Source organism: Leptosomus discolor, chromosome 9, assembly GCF_034619465.1.
Source record: "Leptosomus discolor isolate bLepDis1 chromosome 9, bLepDis1.hap2, whole genome shotgun sequence".
Taxonomy (NCBI): Eukaryota; Metazoa; Chordata; class Aves; order Leptosomiformes; family Leptosomidae; genus Leptosomus; species Leptosomus discolor.
The window spans coordinates 14356320-14376551 of record NC_141399.1 but is presented as its reverse complement, the minus strand read 5'-3'; the positions used below and the strand labels follow the sequence as shown (position 1 = coordinate 14376551).

The window sequence follows — 20232 nt, the reverse complement described above, 5'->3', positions numbered from 1 at the left end:
ATTTTGCCTGGTTTGTTTGATTAGATTAGATTCTGAGGAGGAGGCAGTATGAAAAGCCAGATGCATTTCACAATGCTGTATTTACAAAAAAAAAAAAAACAAAACAAAACATTTTGCTTCGTTCCAGAAATAATACCCTTTCTTAATCCTAGGCATACAAGTTGATGACTTCATACCTAAAATTAATGGGAGCACAGAGAAAGGTAGTGTATCTTAAGGCTACCTTTTGTCTTACGGTTGATGTTAGAAGTTGAACAAATTCAAAATGTTCTCTAAAGTTTTGTTTTGAACAATATTATCTTCAAAAATGAAATATGATTTGTCCACTCCTCTGATCAGCATTTTTTGCTTAGACTTCCAGTCTAGGTGTTCTTAAAAAGTTCTGTAAAATGTAATGAACAGACTTGGAAGTAATCTTTTTTTCTTTTTTTTGCTTGTTTTTGGGCTCTCACTAGAATCAGTAGGAGTCTGCTGAATGATGTCAGGCTTGTGACACAAAAAAGTGGAAAACAATCATTGACTTTTTTCCTTTTAATTTTGTTTTCCCTTGCAACACAGACATACACCATTTTTCTAGTAAATTTGGTATGGTAAGTAAAGTCAGCAAAACATTTTTTTTCTAGCTAATGTATGAAAAATGAGTATATCAAATATATAACTAGTGGAAACTAATTTTTTAAAGCTCAGGAATGTCTTTATGTAAAACAGGAATAAATACAAATTGAAGTGATGAGGGTTTTTTTAAAATCGCAATTGGTTAAAGCTAAGTGTTTTAACTAATGCGTCTTAACATACAATTGAAGTTTTTGCATAAAATTGTCTGATAAGAATATGCCCAGTAACACATATAGCAAAGATTCTTCCAGTTATGATTCTGAATTCACTAAATTATTTCGTTGGTGAAGATATATTTGTCCTCTTATGTTCATTTAAAATTTTTTCTTGATGTAGCTTTCTTCAGCATTTGCTGTGTCTTGCTGGATAGCAAAAGCTCTGAGGAATGGTGGTAGCATTAGTCGGAAGGTTGGGGCACCTATATAGAGAAATTGTGGTTTCAACTAATACTTGTGGTGTTTAAGGATTACTGTATACATTTTTTAAACAGTTTTAAAACTGTGCTCTAATTCTTAGCTTTTTACCTTCTTATTATAAATGTAGAGCTGTTTAACTGGGGAGACCAATAGTAAAATAAAAGTTAATCATGGCATAAACTCATGTCCAGTTCTTATTTGGAGCAGGAGGAAAGATCTGTTAAACACTGACAGGAACTGTACAAAAACCTTCCCTTAATCCAAGTAGTAGTTTGGCTGTGATGCACACTGAGATTAGCAGGCAGGAGATTTAATGTCTGTTACCAGTTCTCTGGATTGCCATGCTTTGTTTTTTAGATTGATCCGTCTTGCTGATGCATAATTTTAGGTTGGTCATACTGTTAATACTTGATAGAATAGTTAAGAAATAAGTTTGCTTTGAATGTTTTTTTTTAAATCTTCCACTCTACAAAATAGTTAACTTCCATTAGCGAAACTGAGGTAGTATGTAGGGATTGTGATTCTTCATTTTAAGAATGTAAACTGTAAAAAAGACTTTGAAAGTTAGGTTGTTGGAGGTTATTAGAAAAACATGCAATACTGTGAACAAAAGTAGCCTAGAGCTAAACTGAAACATTTAGTAAAAGCTTTCAAGCTTTGAGTCCAAATACATATTGTTTTGTAGAGAAACAGCTGATAACATCACACTAAATATCTTTTTTATACAAACACTTTTTTGATTGTTTTAAAATTGTTGATAAGAGTGTCTTGTCTTTTAAATACTGCTGCCTCTTACCAGTCTGAGTGTAAAATGGTCTGAAATACTTCAAAATTCATTTCAGTTTTGATGTGATTATAGCACATCATTGTATCAATTATGCTCATTTTTTTGGTCAAAGTTGAAGAAACAATCTCTTTTTGACTTATTTTGGATTGCATAAGTCAAGATGTCACCTGGATGGATGCATACAAACACAGATTCCTCCATCCTATGAGTAACAGTAGAATTTGTGTTTAAACCTGGGAGTTTTAGGAATCTGTCTGCCAATTTCTTTTTCTTTGTGAATATAAACAAGGTATGACTGCTCTTTCAAGTTTTAATCTATGTTTATACAGTCTATCACCTTCTTGTCATGCATGTGCCATGCTATTTTACTATTTTATTTTTCTATATTTTAGTGTCGTTTTCCAGTATTCTGTATGTTGTACCACATTCTTCTGCATCTCTGCTATACCTGGTCCATCCACATTTCTCTGGTGTCTTACAGCTTGCTGACCTGTGTTCTCTTCATGACAGTCTGTGCATTTCTGTATCTTCCTGTCCTTTATCTAGCCCTCATATAATGACAGATGGGCAGTAATTTTCTCTGCCAGATTTTGGATTTTGTTCTCTTGAAAGCAGCAGGAGACCGTTACTGCTTTTTTTGCTGAGTAGCTTTGCATTATTTTAGAACAGCTAAGAATTTAAGGTTTATAATGTAGATTCAGTAACTTTGGCAGTGAAAGCGTTTGTAGATATTTTGCGTAAGGAAGAGACATCACAGTTGGAGACAGATGTCAGAAATCCTTTTTTTAAATTTTTTTTTTCCTTTTGTGCTAAATAGCCTGTATGGGAATAAAAAAGTTTCCTCTGTTTGTATATGAAAGTATATATACCTTCCCCCTCACCCCCTGTCAGAGGAAAAATGGTGAAACCACCTAAAATCAGTATGCTTTTTAAGATTCCTTTTGTCTCATGCTCTCAAAACTTTGGGTCAAGTCCTCAAGGTATGTTTTTATAGGCGTATAGGCCATTGCAAGGATGAGGATTTTACATTGCTTTTTTCTGTAGCTGTCCATAATGTTAAGAGCTGTACTCTGATTAGAGGAACTAAGAACTCATGTTATGCTCTCTCTAGAGACTTTTTATATCGAAGTGTTTTAAGATGATGATGGCGTTGCATTCATTTTCTCTCATTGCACATACAGAAGTTCAGGTGCAGAAGAGAGTAACTTGCTTATGCATCAAGCCACGGATAAAGGTTGTGTTGAACTGAGTTATTTCACTAAGTGGTATGTTTCTCAGTGAGTTGCACCACACCTGGCTTTCATATTTAAGTTTTGTGAGCCATATATTACATAAAGATACAAGAAATTTGTATACAGTCTCTTACAGGATCATGTAAAAACGCTAAAAGAAAAAGTTTACATGTGGAAAATAAATGTTATGGTCGTGGTGCTGTCTTTTAAAATCCCTGTCCTTGTGGGTTACAAAAGAAGTTTACTTTTTAGAGTAACTTTGAAGTATAGTAAAGCTTAGTATTACATATTGGATCTTAACAGCTAAGCTTCTGATATCAGAAGCTAACAGTTGAACAATTTTGTTAGAATGTACACATTTTGCTTGGTTTTTACTGAAAAGCAGACATTTTGGAGTGTTAGACTCTTAAGGTCAAAGAAATTTTGAAGTTATTTAGAAAGGAAGTGTTAGCACCTTTACTTGAAGAGATGCAAGGTTCTGATGGAATGGGAGCTGAACAAGGTCACACAGAAGCACTTGGGTAAACCTGGGAATTGAGCCCAGTTTTAGGATCTCTACTGTAGAACTGCCCTTTCAAAAATTGTTGTTTGTGTCAGTGAAACCTCTTTTAAAAAGTAGAGGGAGACATTCAGCAACACTTAAATGCTTTTAATTTCAAGTGAGTATTGGATATGAAGAATAAACATGAAGATAAAAGAAAAACTTATTAAATACCCTTTTTGAAGCTAATAAAAAAAATGCTGAAGAACGTAGGTTAAATACCTGTTACATATTTCTTCAATGCTTGGATTTGGTATTTGCAGTTATCCCTGTCTGATTATGAATTAACAAATGGGAAGCATCAGTGTTACGGAGTTGCATGTTTCAGTAGTGTATCATCTTATGTATTCTAAATTTACTGTGATTTAAATGTAACTTATATGTATTAATCTTTTTTTCCAAAAATATGAAGTTGTCAATGGAAATTTAGTGGAAATCATTTGTTGCCACCTAACCTGAAAGAGCAATACAGCAAATGCGAAATGCAGAATGTTTGGACTTTTAATATTTGGTTCTTACTAAATTTTGTAAATAAAGGCGCATTTTTTTTAAATTGCTTCTATTGAGGTAAGGGGCTTTTTATTATGCTTAATAACTGCTATTTAGTATTTAAAAGTACCCTTTGAAATCAAAGTATTTCTTTCTTCTGACTCAATTCAAGACAGTAATCTATTTTCTAGTATCACTCGGACATAATTTCAATTACATCTTGTCTGCTTGCATATTAACTCAGATTTCAAAAGTTCACTGTAAATACACAAATATTGTTAATATACCTTTCAAATTTTTGTTGCATCAATTTGAAAATGATAAGAAAATGTAAACATAAGTGTTTCTTTCTTTACTAGAGCACTTTCTTTCAAAGAGTGGAGGGGACTGCACTTTTATTCATCAGTTCATAGAATGTCAGAGTGAGTACAAGAGTGTTCATCACATTTACTTTAAAAACAACAGAAAACCCAGGAAAGGTGGATAAACCCCAGAATTTGTCACTACTATTTAATATTTCTGTAGTAGCAGAAATTTTCTAAGCATGAAATTGTGGCATTGTGATATTAAGCAGATGCCTGTAGTAGTAAAAGGATATCTTTGCTTTTGCAAAGGGATGATCCCATTGTGTCTTCTTAGCAGTTAATCCATTATTGTTCTCTGACCAGTAAAAGGGTGGTAATGTTGCCACATGATGTTTAAAACTGAGTGTAAATTTTTCACCTGTTACAAATTAGGAAGTTGAAAGCCTAACTGTCAGTTTAAGCAAACATCAGACAGCAGTAGGACAGAGATAAGGTAATGATGCCCTTTCGTCATTTCATGTATTTATAGTTTATCTGATAATTAAAGTTCTTACACATTCTTCAAATTAATTGTGGCAAAGAACAAAAAGGAAAACAAACCCTTAATTTTTATGTGGAAATGTGTTTTGTTTAAGAAAAAAAGACCATAAATATGCAATAACAATCTTTAGGAAGATGTGTTAACTCGGGAATGAGAAACAGGTTTTTCAAAGCAAATGGCTTTTGAAAATGATTAATAAAACAGTGCAGTCTGCACATATATAATTAGAGAAAAACTTAAGTTGTTAATACTTTTTGTCCACTGAAAGAAAAATATCATTAGGATAAAGAGAGACAAGTGCTATTGAACTTGAAAGAAAACTCCTTTGTGGCATTAAGAATTATTTTTTTACTTCCGAGGTTACAGAAATTATGTACCTGAAGTTGAGCAGGGAGAAATATTTATAAACAGAAATAAGACAGTATCTTTTTTTGATGTTATGCCCATTGGATTTTCTTTTCCCTTTTGAATTTCCATGAGGAGGTGTAACAGACTTGTTTGACTTCACTTCTTGTGATACGGATTGCAGTGCTATAAACTGAATATCAGGATACTGCTAAAGTTAGACTAAGAAATTTAAACTTTATTTACTTGAAGAATGTTTATTTTTAAAAGTGAATGTCTGGTAGCTGTCTTCTGTCAGGCTGAAGTTTTAAAGTAATTTTAAATTTTGCAAAGATCTTGTATGAAACTTTATTTAGTACACGAAAATGAACTGAGGTTAAATGTTTGAGTAAAAATAATTTTTGTCTAGAGTGAAAATGAAGAACAAACTGAGTGATGTTCAAAGACTAATTGGTTGCCTATTTTCATTGTTTGGATGTTAGCTTAACGTGTTTTAGCAAAATTTGTATCACCTCTGCAAACTAAATGTGACCAGCCTTGTCACTACTGAAAAGCGTAAGTGACCATCAGGATCTAGTAACAGAGTAAAATAAAGATCAATTTACTTGCGCCTCCCCTTTCTTGAGAGATTGAAAGCTAGAGTAAAGACACTGTAAGGCATCGACTGCCTCATTTTTAACAGAATGAATGTAAGTTCAAAGGGTTCAGTATTCTGCATTTTTGCAACAATGTAAGTTTTTATTATCTAATCAAGAACAAAAAAATATTCCAGGTCGGCAGCTCTTGTATTTATTCCTGAACTGAAAGTTTGCCTTTCCCAAATTCAAATACCTTTAGTCAAGCTCCACAAAATCATGAAGTTAAAAATCTGCAAACTGTAGGATCTGTTATTTTCATTTTGTATGTAAGTGCTACCCTTCAGTCCCACTCCTGCTCTTTGCTCTCTGCAGCAGTGAGGATTGGGAATTAGGGGGGAGAAAAATTAAAACTCCAGTTCCTGGTGATCTCTGGAACTATAAGACATGCAGGAAATTCTCAAATGTAGAATGACATCATAAGGATTGGCAATATTGAGAAAGAATATATAGTTCATCGTACGATACTATGCTGGTTTTGTCCAGACATTTAGGTATCGGGAGAGGAACAAGTTCATTATTTAAAAAATAATATGATAAAAATCCCAGAAATAGGAGTCACTCATTGAAGTTGTGTTATGTAGGGTTTGCTCTTTTGTGATAGAAGCAAAGGAAACTATAGGCTCTGCAGACCATAAGATAAATCTAAAAAGAAAGGAGAGTTGAGACAACCATATGGTTTGTCTAGAAGAGAAGGTTCTGGTTTGTGCTGGGACAGCTGGGAAAGCATGCACCTCCGCAGTTCTGGGGAAGAAATACTTAAATTGGGAAAGCACAAGCAGAGAAATGAGGAGAAACAGCTTGAGTCAAGGAAGTGGAGTACGTAAGGTAGCACAAGAGATAAAATTAGATAATTAAACAATCCAGTGTTCTATACAAGCAGTTGCTACAGAAGTATAAAGCAATTGGAAGTGCCTATCAGTTAAGAGCAATCAAGATCTCTCAAGGTACTAAGCTAGAATTTTTTTGGTGAGGGAGAATTAACAGGATGCTACAATCTGAGTTGCAATGTAGCTTGAATGCTTAACTTGGGTAACAACTGTCAAATCCAGCTTCTGTAGGTTTTTTAAAGGTATTTTTTATTTACTTTTATTTTTAAGCAGAATATGGCTCACAATATCATCCAATAACCTGCAGAATGACATCTGCAGAATGTTATGAAATCTTGCTCTGAATGATCTGGAAAGTCTCTTACTTTCTGATCATTACATCCGGTTCACTTGTTGCTCATTTCATAACTTTTTTTGGCAACCACTGGTGAAAACCAGTGATGTCAACAGCAAAAGTCATGCTGCTTCTTTTTGATTAGTATATGATATAAGTTATTACTAAAAATGGCGATGATGTATAGATGAAAGAGAGATTTGGTGCCCTGCTAGCTTCGTGTCTTTCACTCCAATCTAACGCTTCTTTATTTGTATCCTTATTTTTTCCTCATTTTGTGGTTTTTGCATATATGATTTTAAATGGAAGTCACTTTTTTGCCTTTTTTACTAAGTTTTTGATTATTTAAAAAATTTATTTATCTAAAATGGAGTAGTTTTTGTATGGATTGAATGGCTATTTTCAACTTCATGAACTTATGACTTGCAGGTGGCAAGTAAAGTTAAAGCTGCTTAGTATAACTTTTTTCAGATGGTTTGAAACTTGTATGTTGAGGGACAGGTTTCCTTTCGTTGGTCTTCAAAACTGGCATCCTTCAAAGACTAATTTGATGCAAAACCATGAACATTTGGGGCATGTTACTTAAGTAATCATTGTAATGTTAACAGATCTTAAGTATTATGTTACACATAGTTTGTAATACACAACCTAAATCTAAAAGGAAGTTCTTGAATGGAAAAGATAGGAAATGCATAAAAACCTAAAGGAAAGCTGCCTTTAAACTGCATTCATCAGGAAAAAGAAACATAGACTATCTTAAAGATGAACTGAAAGCTTAACTATGAAGCAGATTGTTTCAGTAAAAGTTATTATTATTTATGATATGTATCAGTAGCTCTTTGCTTTCTGTTAAGTAATGACTGGATGGCCTGAAAGATAAAAATTATTTGTGCCAGCAATTAAAGCTGGGAGCCTCATCCTAATTTACACTTTGGTAGCCAAAAATGCATATCTTGATTCAGGGAAAATGTTGTTTGATTAAAAACAAACAAAAAAACCCCCCAACAAACAACAAACCACCACCACCCCCCCCCCCCCCCCCAAGCTAGTTGAAGTTTTCTGAAATAGTAATATGAAAAGACGCAGAGATCTGCAGAAGGGAAGTTTTAAAGATACAGGTACGTCTGCTTTTACTTTCTGATTCTTGTCTTGTTTCTGCCATTTTTAGTGACAGGTGGTAACAGTGTGGAATAAGATTCGATGTAGTTCAATGACATCAACATCCAATTTTCTGTTTATTATCTAAATATACACAAGGATGGTGAAATAAACAATTTTTTTGGTTGGCTTTGAAATACACTAGTGCTAGCATTCTTAAAATGTAGAGAATGCTTACTTGTTTTCTAAGTTAGCAGAGATGTCAGCCATGAAGCGAAAAATACTGACTGTACCAGCTTTTGTCACACTGAGCAAGGGGACTTGTGTGTTACTGCTGAAGTTCTTTGCTGAAGAAATAGCGTCAAGAAGAAAACATCTGTACAAATGTTGACGTTCATAATGGACCTTAGAAGACAGTAAGACTCCTTAGGAAAGAAAAAAAAAAAATTATGTGTGCAGATTTTTTTAGTCATAGGAATTGAGAATTTTTTAAAGTGTAAAGAGCTGCTGCAAAGGTTTCAGTTTGGAAAAACATCTGGGTCAAGAAGACTAGTATGTTTGGTTTGTACTATAATTATTCTGGCTTTAACAGTTACAGAATTACGAAAACTCCAAGATCATCAATTCATAATGTTAAATTTTCTTCTGTAAACTTATTATAGAAGCCTATTTTAAACTAACAGTCTAGCATTGATGAGGTGTTACCCCTTCAGATCAAGCAGTTGATAGCTACTTCGAGTGTATGTTTTTTTCATTTGGCTAATTTTTTCAGGCATATGGGTAGAATTCGTGAGCTGCTCTCTTGTAGCCTTCCTCCCCACACCCCTTCCAGCCTCAGCTGAGTCCTGGAATAATCACATATCAAGACTTTTGTTTAGATGTTGGTTTGGCTTTGTGTTTGGGGTTTTTTTGTTTGGTTATTTTCTTTTTATTTTTTTTTAATTTTAAATGAAAGAAGGCTCATGATATCACTCAGTAACTCTTCACTTGTGGCTGCCGTAACTTGATTCCCTCCACGGTGCGTTCCACAGCCTGGTCACGGTGACTGTCTCCAGCTCTGACGAACTTGAGACTGTTCTGAACTTAGATGATGAGTGATCTACTGCACTTGCTTGAGATCTGAAGCTAATCCTGAAAATCCAGTGTCCTGTTCAGTGTGTTTCTGAAGCAGTATTTGTTGATGAACGTAGATGGAGGGAAAGTCTCTTTTAAACTGGTTTGTCTGGCTGTGGGGCAGGGAAGGGGACAGGACAAGCTTTTGGCCATGCAAACCCTTCTTCAGACCTCGGGGTTTTTTTTGTCTGAAAGCTTGTCTGCTATCTAGGGTTGAAAAAGGTATCGCCCTGCAAATCTTGTCCTGCCTCTGTCCTTAGGTTGTCATGGTTACAGCAACATGCTATTGGAGGAGTACAGAGACTTCTTAATCTTCAGAGCTACCTGAAGCTGGAAATGCTGACTAAAGCTCACTATGTATTTTTTTTCAATTAAGAATTTGAAAAGGATTTACTGTCATCCAGCTTTCTTAATCTGAACTCTCCTCTATGTGCTGTTCATCCAGTCTTCTCTGTGTCTCAGTTACCTGTTAATAGCACATGGGGTAACGAGCGAACTCTGTTCCCTGCCTAATTGTCAGGGATTCAGCAGGGAGAACACAGTGGAGGCAGAGCCAGCTTCAAGCCTAGTGTTTCAGTGCGTCTTAAGACCTTTCAACGTTGTCTAAATTACAAGATCTTCTGCTAGAAATTGATGATGTGATCTGTAAGATAAGTGACCCTCAATTTTGCACTTTGCCATTGCTATCTGGTTCTTAAGGAATTTGAAATAATGAAATCTCCTCACCCCCAAAATTTAATTAATTAATGGTTCATTAGTTCTTTTTGTGTCTTTGATCCAAACCTGTTCTTCCCTTGGTCTTAACTGTTTGCCTTCATGTCCTAGTAGAAGTTAGAATGAAGTTAGCAATCTAGTCTCAAATTCTGTGTTTTAGGTTTTTATGCACCTGACTTCCCTGTCAATGCTGTATGTAAACTAATTTTTGTGAACTTGAATGTGATGTATGCACAATTTTTTGGAATTTTGTGCAGCTTTCTGGAAGTTTAAAGCTAAGACAGGCTATATTTGTGTACCTTTCCTGGGCACTGGTAAAGCAGTGATGTGGAGGTGGCTTCTCAATTGCATTTTACTGCGGCATGTTTCTAGATTTCTGCTGTATTGGGTGGATATCTATTTCAGGCAACCAGCTCTTAGAATTCCTCTTTTGATAACTATAATTTGAGAAATGTATTAATTATTATTGCTCCCAGTTAGATTTTTTTTATAAAAGTTCATAAAAATTAATTTTTCTAAGTTCTCATTAGTGAACTGAAGCATTAATAATGTAAGCTAATTAATTGCAGAAGAAATAATTATGAACTTTAAGCAAAGTTCCAGTAGGCTTGTATGCTCTCCATGCCAGAATAAAGTTTTTGTTCAAGCCTGAGTAGGAAGTAATATTACCAGCTTTTAATTTGGTCATGGAATGTAGTCTACGTAGATGTGTGCAGGGAAAAGCTTGCTTAATTTGAGCTTGGAAAGTAACACTTATTTTGTTTGGCAGACAAGATCATAGATGAAGGACATCTAACCAAAGTGGAAGAAACAAAGCTTTTGAAAGGTTAGACTTCTGGATTTTATAACTGGTTTTGAAGCATGTTTTTTATGTGACTTCAGTGCATGTTCTGTCTTAAACTAGCAGTTTGAGTTTTGTTGAATAATCACTTAAGAAAAAAAATCAATAAAGGGGAGGTATATTGTTTACTGAACTCTGCTCCAAATACTATTGTAGGGTAAAAAGATTTAAAAGAAATGATTTTTGAAGACTGAGTGCATGAAATGCTAGTCTCAGTTTTGACTGAGTTCTTACCTGAATGTGCATTTAAATAAAAATCTAATAATTTTTATAAATTAATTTAAATCTTTAGTGCCTGCATAAATTTCAATCAGGTTTTTGTTTTTATTATAGGACTAAATAGAAATTATGTTTGGTCTTATTTTAAGTTTTCAATAAAAGTGTATTTTAATTTGTCTTTTTCCTAACTTGCACCCTCATAACGTTAAAATAACTATTAACCTCCTAAACGTGCCATTTCCGAGTAAAATGTATCTGTGCATCTTTAACACTTTTCTTTTCCGTACAAAACAGATAAAATACAAGGAACTATTTAGAAAAGGTTTATCTTGTAAAAGAACAGTCATTCTTATCTTGCACTGCCAAAATCAGGAATGCTACAAAATGTGTAGATCAATATTTCCTCTGTGTCTAATAATATAAGATTGTTTGGACTTGTAGCCTGACTCCACTTTTGTACTTTTTATTAATGTCTAGACATACTAACTCAGTTCTTTACCCTCTGTCCTTCTGCAAAGTATTATTGTATTGAGTAAGCGTTAGCTTGTTTAAAGTTCTGGTATTTTAGAGACTTTTCAATTTATCTTCTCTTACCTTAATGTATGGAATTGCACCTTTAATTTGTTTCTGTGTGCGAGTAAGCTATAGACAACATGCCATATTTGGCAAAAGAATGCATACAATAACTGTAATGTAATGCTTGCATGCCAGTTATCTTGCCAAGCAGTGAGCTATTTTTAGTGTTTGTTAATATATTCTAACTCATCAAGTAAGTATGATGTCAACACATTTTAATATACTTCATCATTTTGGCTATATTTATTCAGCTCAGTTTTATTATGGGAAATGGGGACAACTACTGTGAAATAATACAGTACAGGAAAGAGTTTTGTGCTTATGAGTCTGTTTCCAGAATAGGAAGCAGGTTTCTAAATCATTTCTCTTTTTGCCTTCTGCTGTTTCAGATGTAGACACTGACGCATCTTTCCTCTGGTGCCTAATCTTGTTCCCTGTTTCAGGGGGAGGAGGATAGGAGGGAGGAAGAAGCTGGTGTACCCAAGGGTGGGTGGGAGGGGAGTATGAGAGGGAGGTGGGGAGAGAGAGAATTAATTCAGTGATTGGAACTTGCACTGTTACTCCCATTTCACACAGAGCAAGCGAGCAGTGATTCCATGTATGACCAGATATGGTAAAGTTAGTTGGATACAGACATTGCTCAGCTTAGCGCTTCTGGATTGGCTACTAATATAAACGACATGGGTGAGGCTTTTGGGATATACTTTTCTTAATGTTTAAAAAGAATGTAGTACTTGGTTTAGAATTATTAGAGTTTTAATGGAAGTCTTGTGAGCTTGATACTCTGATACACATAAAATGCTTTGTATTGTAACATCTTTAGATATTAGTTAAAAACCTTATTCCTAAGAATAGGGAAGTACCCTTTTTGTTTTAGCAAAGAACCACCCCCAAATGTCAAGTTTTTAACTACTGCAATTGTTACGAGCTTTGAAGTCTGCTGAAGTCACGAGAAATACATTTGGAATAACTTCCAGGTCCAAACCCCTAATGTGCTTTAAGAGTTCGGGTGCATTCCACTTCTTCCTCTTCAATGATTTCAGTTACATTAGGATAGGAAGACTCTGGCTTTTGGTCAGCTTACAGCTTGTTTGTACTTGCCTCCTTCTGTTTCATGTACAAGTGGATGTTATTCTGGCACAGAGAAATAGAAAACTTTCCATGTTAGATGAAGAAAACTTTCTTTAATTAACCTGTCTGTGTTTTGTCTCTTGCTAATTTCTCCATGTAGGTGCATAGGTTGTCTTCAGTTTCCACTTCTTTCATTTTGGGAGTCTTTAGTTCTGTTTGTTCTCTTGTTATTTGAAAAAAAAAAAAAAATGTGCGCAAACTTGCTCATTAGTCCTTTGTTTTTTACATATTTTCATATACTAACCCTATTGGTATAACACATGTGACTTATTTACTGCTGTACATCCTTCTTCCTGTGCCCTGGTACTTTTTTGTTGGATCCACAGTATCTAAATGTGAAGAAATTACTTGTGTTCACTGTGCTTTTCTGCATGTATGGTAGAGGTAATGTCTGTATACTGGGAATGTTATAATGATGCCTTTTTATATGTGTGTGTATATATATATGTGTATCTATATATCTGTCTCTACCTGGAACTTGAGAGTCAAGAGAAACCTGTATTAATCTGTGGGTGGGCAGCGACGCTGTCAAACTAAGGCTCTGCTTAGTCAGCCAAGACAGACTTCAGTATGTGTAACCTCACCTACACATTGGTGACGTGTTTCCTCACTGACAGACTGGGTTTGCCCGCTACAGAGGTGGTGTGCCTTTCTTTAATGGACCTATTGGAACTAAACTGGAATGGTTATTTAAAAAACCAAACAAACGAAAAGAGAGATTACAGCCTCATAAAGTATTTAGGCTTTGAGTCAGGCATAATTCTGTGTGGGAAAAGGATGCACTAGTATAATTAACTCCCCTCACCTTTTGAAAACATCTGGTCTCCATTAAAGATCTAGGACTGGTAAAAGGAAAAAAAAAACCCAACAAACATGTAAAACACTAAGCTGCATGTAATAATGTGGTGAATTGTGTGTGAACGGATATTTCATGAAGGTTTTTTCTTTTTGGTGGAAAGGACGTAGACTGCCTTCTCTTAATACAACTTGAACTGAAAATTCTTTCTAGAAATTAGTGTCTTTACATTGGTGCGATTCTTTACTGGTTCATACCACATATCTTTTTGACAGTACAATATATACAAAACTTGTTGCTGCTATTTTATTTGTCCAAAATACTGAACCACAGTTTTATTCTTAACAGCAGTTTCTTTCTGACTTGTTACAGTATCTGCATTGTTCTAGTTTTCTTTTCTTGTTTGTTCCCTGATTGAATCAGCTTTTGCACAGTTCCAACTGGCAAGAATACAGCCTCAACAAAAGTTCAAGCTGTGCATGTTGCATCCCCTATTAGATGCTAGGCTAGATTAATGACTTTAGTGATGCCGAATCCATTTTAGTCCAGACTTACAAATAAATAAGCAACCACCAGGTCTTTAAGTGTTTCTTCAACTAAGTTGTTTTCTATTGACATTTAGCAGTAGTTAAATAAACGGATGAACAGAAGAAATTATGATTAAGAGACTGAAGATTACATTTACTGATTGTAGCTGATTTTCCTTGTCTCTTACAGAGAATCAAGCAAGAGTCAAAGAATCTGATTTGTCAGACACTCTTAGTCCAAGCAAGGAAAAAAGCAGCGACGACACTACAGGTAAGTTTTTAACTGAGGTTTCTGTAACATCTAATTAGTTTGAGTTAAATCACTTGATCACAAGCGTTTTCTAAAGGAGTGGAGATAGTGTGTATTACGCAGAGCCAGATAAAGCTTAGAGCAGTATTGTCTATTTTGTGACTTCATAATTAACTTTTGTAAAGTGAGAAGAACGTGAAAGCTTCTCTTTGCTTAAAGAATGCATATATGAAAACCATCTGCAGTCTGTCTGCTCTCTGAAAGGTGTGGGGTTTTGTTTTAGATGCGCAAATGGATGACCAAGATCTAAATGAACCTATTGCTAAAGTAGCCCTTCTAAAAGGTAAACAAATTTCATTTTGTAACTTTGGATGCATATCTTTTTGTCTACTTGTTTTTTTTTTTCAAATGTGCATTGAAGTAGAGCACTGAAATTCAAATGTTTTAATCATGATAGTATGTAAGAGTTGCATTTAAACATTAATAATGATTTCTTTGGGTGATGTTATATAAAAGCATAATTCTGAGTGTTATTATAGAAATAATTTGTGCATAAAGCTGGTTTCTGCACTCCCCAACGCTGATCTAGGAATTTACATGTTACTTCAAGTAGAGTTGAGAAATAGTTTCAGCTTTTTCCTATCATTGTTTTCACTTCTCTAATTTTATGACAGAAGGACTTACAAAAATTGCATATATTACATATGTTTCCAAGCAGCAAACCTAAAATTGAGTTTGATATTTTCTAGTGGGTATCAGTTCAGCAAAGCAGTTTAAAAAGGAGTGTTTGAGATACCGAGCATCTTCCATTTGGGTTTTGCTCTAATACCTGCAATTAATAACAAGTATATTCAGTGGCTCCTTATGTTAGAAGGTAGAATCTGATAATGTTTTTCCTAGTGATTATGATAGTCTTAATTTTGGTAATAAATTTGGGTTTGGCAGCAAGTTTTATTTTTTAAAAAAAAATCAGTTGAAAAGCATGATGTTCATTAAGTATTAGAACTTTTAAGTCCAGAATGGACTACACATTAAGGAGTTTGTTTCCTGTGAGCATTGCCACCTGCACAAATTTCACAACCAGAACAACCCTTTGTGTGTAAACAGTACAGTAGAGAAACTGAATTCAGGTCATACGAAAACTGTTTTAATTCTAATTCTTACAGTTTTAAGATGGACAACTAAAGAGTACTCCTAATTAGCTGGATTTTTTAGTTATCTTCTGCAGACATGTTAAAAGTAGTCCATGGACCCCTCAGGCTGAAACCCACTGATTCTTGGATTCTCCTTATATGCAAGTGAAGTATTCCTAAGTTCTGTCAGAAAGGTTGGTTTAACAGCCCAAGACCAAGATAAGGCTGCTGTCAGCGTGCTGCTTCCTGGATTAGAACAGTCTCTTGTCACAGCAAGGGTCAGGTGTAGTTACACTTTCTCTGTCCGGGGTATATTAAACTGCCAGGGAGGGTTAGTTGAACTTTTAAAGGACTAAAATAAATTTTCTGTAGTAACATGGAAGCAGTCTTTTGTGAATGTGGATGTTTTTATTGCTTCATCTGTCCTTACTCAGTTGAAGATTTAAACCATAACCATTACTGAACTTTTAAGTGAGTAAGTAGACAATACCTATTTGCATAGACTGCTTTGCTATTGAATTGCATATTGCAATTAACTAAAATAATTCGAATAACTCTTTTTCTCTTGAGGCTATTGATGGACATTTCTATTTTGCTCTCATGAAACCATTGAGAAATATCTGTACAATGAATCATTTGCCCTTGTAATTTTTATGAAGAGTGTAAACCCACAGTTTTGTTTGAGGTTTTGTCAGAGAGATACTTTGTGCCTGACTTTGCCCTAAAAAGGATCTTACTTGCCACAGAAAGACTTTCAAGTGGATTTATTGTGCAGTCATACAGTTAAGGAAGAGCGAGAACATTTCTGATCTGGCGGTTGTTTGGAACGCAGAAACGGCTGCTGGAAAAGGCAGTGTTCCTTTTTGTTTAACTGTTGGAATTTACAAAACAAATTAATGGAACGAGAAAATGATGAGGCTTTTAATTGCTCTAGTTCCCTCCAAGTGCATTTTTCATCAATAAATTTTGAGTGCATTCAGAATCTGGCAAAGGAAGGGGAAAAGCTGTCGCAGATTAGCAGAACTGCTTTTTTTCCCCACGAGGTAAACAATGGTATTGGCCATTAACAACAGTTCCCTGGATGCTTCTCTATAGACAGGCTGTTTGTGACTACTTACTGCAAAGCTAAAACCAGGTAAATGTTAAACAGATGGAAAGAAACAATAAATGTCATTGAAAGGTTAGTAATCGTGTTCTTATCAACTTCCTTATATTTGCATAGGAACTACAAGACTCATCCATGGAATCTTAATAAAAGGTGGTTTTAGTTGAGGGTTTGCTGGATAGTGATAGTTTACATAAGAAATTTTGAAAATCAGCATTGGTCTGTTGATTCAGAAGGTTTGGGAACAATTTTTTTTTTTGTCGCAATAGCCAGATACTTTGAATATATGATACTGTTACTTTGCATGGATCTTATGAAGCTGAAGAAAACTCAGTTTTAATTGTTTATATAACTTCACTTAAGTAGTCTGAAAACAGTTCTCTGAATAACCTGAGAAATCCTGCAAAATTCTGAAAGTGAACTACTGTGAGACTTGGAGAAATACCAGCCTGCTCATAAAGTTGCTTTCACAGGCCAGGCACAGTGGAGACCACAGCCTGCTTTGTGGTTCTGTCATCTCTGTTAGCAAAACGAAAGTGTCAAGGCAAACATATAAGCAGAGCTCTGTTAATATCTTCATGTTTGTAAATATTAATCTGAGCTTTGGGGGTTTTTTTAATTGTATTGAAATTTTATTTCTTAGATCCTAAAAGAACAAAATATTCCTTCACACACTGTCATATTCTTTAATGATTTAGAAATGGTAATTTTTCCCCAAAACTGACCCGTGGGTTAGACTCCTTTTTCAGTCTTCCAGATTGAAGAAGACATTTTCATGTGCTTTGGGAATGATTTGTACAGGTCATGCTAATTTTTTAAGCATTTTTAAATCTACGAGTAAAGTTGATGTTTAGGGAAGTGGAGGCCTCATTGTGTGCGTGTGGGAAACAAAGTGGTGTTAATAAAGAACATTTCTGGTAACATGGCAAACAATCTGATCACAGATCAAAATTTTGCATGGGCTAGAATAAATGAATGGGGGTTTTCCAACTGTTGTATTTGATTTTTTTTGTTGTTGTTGTCATCTTGTAATTGATGATAGAATTTTTTAGACTTCTCTGGAAACAGTTAGTCCAATGCTGAATACTTCTGGAAATTGCTCAAACGCTTTTTTAATTGCGGCCTTTAAACCTTGGTCCTTGGTTTTTGTGATGTGAATTTGTTTCTTGAGGGAACTAATTCTCAGCTTGATGATATTTAGTGGTTTTATTATTTATAAATAGAGCAATCCTGCTCACTAAGGAATTTTTTTTCCAAACTAGAGTTAGCATAAAAATGCTGTTTGCTTTGAACTAAAAGATAATAAAGAAATTTTCAGTTTGGGAAAGACTGAAAAGCTGTTATTTTCTCATATTTCTTGGCTTTTGATTTAGAAGCATGTGAAGCATGTGGAAATAATTCCTCTATTGCATTTGAGTAGGAAAGAGTTTTTACCTTGTTCATGCTTTGCTAAACTGATTAAGTTGTCCCATAAGTTGAGTTCCGCATCTCCTTTGAAGCAGTATTGTCTTTTATTATGTGTGCTTTCATTGATTGGAAAATACTGTCCACCAGAAAGTTCATTTAGGGTGTCTGTTGTTGGATTTGGGACACTGCTTCTTTATCAGACATGATTGGAGTGTAATTTGTCAATTTCCTCATCCGTTACTTCTGAAGAGTCTCATTAAGGAGGGTTGAAAGTCTAATTGCCCCAAGCCTTTATTCATGAGAAGCTAAGAACAAAACATGTTCAGTAAAGAGAAAGTTGGATTTGGAAGTCTAATAAACTCTAAAAGAAAGTGTTTGGATGAAATATGTAGTCCTCTTTGTTCTTTCTGCTCTCATAATTTTGTTCTGAAAAGTCTATTAGCACATATGTGCCCTCAGCTCTACTCGATCCCACCAGTTCATTACTGTGAGAATAGGAAAAATGTAGCCTCTTTTCTTAGAGGGCTACAGTATGAATATTTTAGAATGACTTGATAAACAATTCTTTTGATGAAGAAACAGGAAAAAAAGTTTATACTTACTTTATTGGTGACGTATACATTCAAATATGAATGTCAGAAGTATAATGATGAACTAATCTATAGCTTGTAGTTATTTATTTCTTATTAGTGAAAGGTCAAGACCACCGAAGTAATTTTTTGTTTGGGGTTTTTATTCTAAGCAGTGTGCCTTTGTCTTAAATCCAGATGGTCTGTGGTGCTAGCCCTTTATTAACCAGTTAGTGTAACACATCTACCTTTGTGTTCTCCCTTTTCTGTGATGCACAGCTGGATTTTTTCATTGATTTCCCTCCTTTACCTTTCTCACCTAACAGGCTTTTTAGCCCTCTACCTGTATAGTTTATTAATGCTGTTGGTGCCTATTGAAAGATCTGTTTCCACATGGACATGACTTCAGGAAGATTTAGTGAATGAGTGTTTCTTGGATCCAGTTCCTGGCATTGCAGATGCCTGCAGGCTGGAGTGTTGTCTTGCTCTTTGTCACTGTGTCTAGTTTCTAGTGTGTGCCCATTAGAGGACACTGCTATTAGTTAAAAATACTTACTTTTCCTCTTCTAAGTACCCACAGAACTTCAGCTTTAAAAGTATTTAATTTGTCTGTGACTGCAAGTCATCTCTTACAAGCCCGAGAGATATTTAATATCCCTTTTAGCTAATACAAAACTTGCAGGGAAGAGCAAAGGTTTTTATTTAGAGTTTAAATAACATGCATTAGATATCTAATAGTCTTTAAAATATACCTAATATTTTAAGACATAGTGAAAAAAAATTTCAGAGCAAAATTTAGCTTAGTATTTACTAGGCCACTGAATGTACTAAGGAGAGTGGGCTTTTCTTCATTTTCTTAATTCTGTTTTATAAAATTTCTCTAAATTTTTTCCTTTCTATGTAGTTATGGTCCACAGAGGGGGAGGGAGGGAAGCCAAGCCTCGTGTGGTAGCAAGCGCATTGGCAGCAGCAAACCACTTAATAGCAACTCTGCATAATCTCTTGCAGCTGACTGGTATTAACCAGCCTCAGTACAAGGCTGGTCTGTACGTGTGCTGGTATGCTGCCTGCTGGGGCTGGTACGTGCTGTTAGGAGCGGGCTGGGGGGGGGGGCTTGGGCGGCAGGGGACACAGGATCCTTGCTGATAAGCATGAGAGAGGGTTAGAGAAGCTTCCTTTGAAAAATAGACGAGTTGTAAACACAGTCAAGGATTGTCTGATGCTTGTTTTGCCTTCCTTTTTGTCAGTCCAGGAACCCTTCCCGATTTATACAGTGTTTTGAAAAACTCTAATTCTTGTTTGTTAATTTTTGTTTTATGCTGCATGTTATATATGATGAATGTTTTCAAATTTGCATGTTTTCCTCCTTTTAAAAGTATATTAATGTTTTTGCTAATATTTACATAATCCACTTTTGAGTTTAACTAACTTTGGATGATTTGAATAAAAAGTCACCAGTCATCACATGGCAGTGCAAATTAAACTGTTGTACAGATTTATGATTTAAAGAAAATGTTCTTTTATCAGATGAATTGCAGGGTGCACAATCAGAGACTGAGGCTAAGCAAGAAATTCAGCAACTGCACAAGGAGCTGATTGAAGCCCAAGAGCTAGCTAGGACAAGTAAACAAAAATGCTTTGAACTTCAAGGTGAGACCCAGATCAACTCGGCTGTGTAGGATA

The 20232-nt window shown here is 35.0% G+C and overlaps 1 protein-coding gene across 20 annotated transcripts in view; it reads left to right on the top strand.

The window, feature by feature from the left end:
* Nucleotides 1-20232, top strand: part of SLMAP (sarcolemma associated protein) — an 86381-nt gene that overhangs the window by 50607 nt on the left and 15542 nt on the right. For 7 of the 20 annotated variants that reach the window (XM_086470488.1, XM_086470473.1, XM_086470467.1 and 4 more), the window contains 6 exons: nucleotides 153-203; nucleotides 4440-4502; nucleotides 10765-10821; nucleotides 14276-14356; nucleotides 14619-14678; nucleotides 20077-20199. In XM_086470488.1, the coding sequence (XP_086326614.1) occupies nucleotides 153-203; nucleotides 4440-4502; nucleotides 10765-10821; nucleotides 14276-14356; nucleotides 14619-14678; nucleotides 20077-20199 (435 nt within the window). The remainder of the gene's footprint in view (nucleotides 1-152; nucleotides 204-4439; nucleotides 4503-10764; nucleotides 10822-14275; nucleotides 14357-14618; nucleotides 14679-20076; nucleotides 20200-20232) is intronic. The other 13 variants (XM_086470479.1, XM_086470472.1, XM_086470480.1 and 10 more) reach the window with 5 other exon arrangements.